The sequence below is a fragment of the Charadrius vociferus genome, unplaced genomic scaffold (genome assembly GCF_000708025.1).
Source record: "Charadrius vociferus isolate BGI_N301 unplaced genomic scaffold, ASM70802v2 scaffold3354, whole genome shotgun sequence".
In the NCBI taxonomy this organism is placed as follows: domain Eukaryota; kingdom Metazoa; phylum Chordata; class Aves; order Charadriiformes; family Charadriidae; genus Charadrius; species Charadrius vociferus.
The window spans coordinates 7005-8090 of record NW_009647910.1 but is presented as its reverse complement, the minus strand read 5'-3'; the positions used below and the strand labels follow the sequence as shown (position 1 = coordinate 8090).

The 1086-nt window shown below is 60.4% G+C and overlaps 1 protein-coding gene across 1 annotated transcript in view; it reads left to right on the top strand.

The window, feature by feature from the left end:
• Positions 1–163: 163 nt before the first annotated feature.
• The window catches only part of LOC104284775 (gamma-secretase subunit Aph-1b-like), a gene marked incomplete at both ends in the record, with an annotated part of 7838 nt that continues 6915 nt past the window's right edge, over positions 164–1086 (top strand). The window contains 3 exons of the mRNA XM_009883144.1: positions 164–291; positions 576–713; positions 924–967. Coding sequence (XP_009881446.1) covers positions 164–291; positions 576–713; positions 924–967 — 310 coding nt within the window. The remainder of the gene's footprint in view (positions 292–575; positions 714–923; positions 968–1086) is intronic.

Sequence of the window (1086 nt, the reverse complement as noted above, 5' to 3'; positions counted from 1 at the left end):
GTGACCCTCCCTGCTCCTCTCCCCCATCCCTCCCAGCGCTTCCCAGTCTGACCCAGTAGTGCCTCTACTCCCCTTCCCCAGCTCCTCTCCATCCCTCCATGAGCCTATGGGCTGGGCCAGGGCAGGTGGCTCCCTGGTGATACTCCTCTGCTGCTTCCTGCAGCTTTTATGACCATGGTGCTGATTTTCCTTCACACCTTCTGGGGGATCCTCTTCTTCCACGGCTGTGAGCACCGGTGCTGGTGGGAGATCACAGCTGTTGTTGTCATGCACCTCACTGTTTCGGGGTCGGTGAGTAGCCGGGAGCAGAGCTCTGCGCTGGGACCTATATTTGGGGATGGCTGTGGTGCGTGCTGGTCCCTGTGCTGGGGGTGCAACAGCCTTGAGCACTAGAGAAGCAGTTGGGTTTTGGGGATTTGCAGCCGTCCCCACACGGGACAGGCCCTTTGAAATCTGAATGCCAAAGCTGGTGTCTCCTGTCCCATTCTGCTCATTGAGGTGGTGACACTGCCACCTGTCCTGGCCCTGTCCTCTCCTGCCTGCTCACCCCTTCCCTCTCCCACCTCTCTCCCCAGACATTTTGTAACCCCCTGTACATGGGCAGCCTGGTGCCCTCCTACCTGCTGATGGCCACCGCTGCCACTTGGGCTTACCTGCTCTCAGGGGGCTCTGCCCAGAACCTGCTGCGCTTCCTGCTCTGTAAGTCCTGCTCCGTAATGGGGACAGGGGACCCTGCAGGTTCCTCTGCGTACCTAGACCAGTGCTGGGGTGGGGAGAGGGTGCCCCAGGGGCTGGAGCAATGACATCATCCCCTTGGCTGCCAGACTAGAGGAGATGGTCAGGTTATTGCCTCTCCTGGGGGAAGTGGATGGGGTAAGGAGTCTGGTGAAGACTGCCCCCCCGCCCCTTTTTGCTTCCCACAGGTCTACGGAGAAGAGCCAGCCCTCAGCTGGAATCCTGAGGCCCTGTGGGATGTTCCTGTCCCCAGCCGCCCCTGCCCTCCCCTCTGTTCTGGCGGCAAGAGCAGCCATCACCTTCTCTGCAATATCTTTTCTCCTGGACTGGTGGACACTGGCCAGGCTCCGT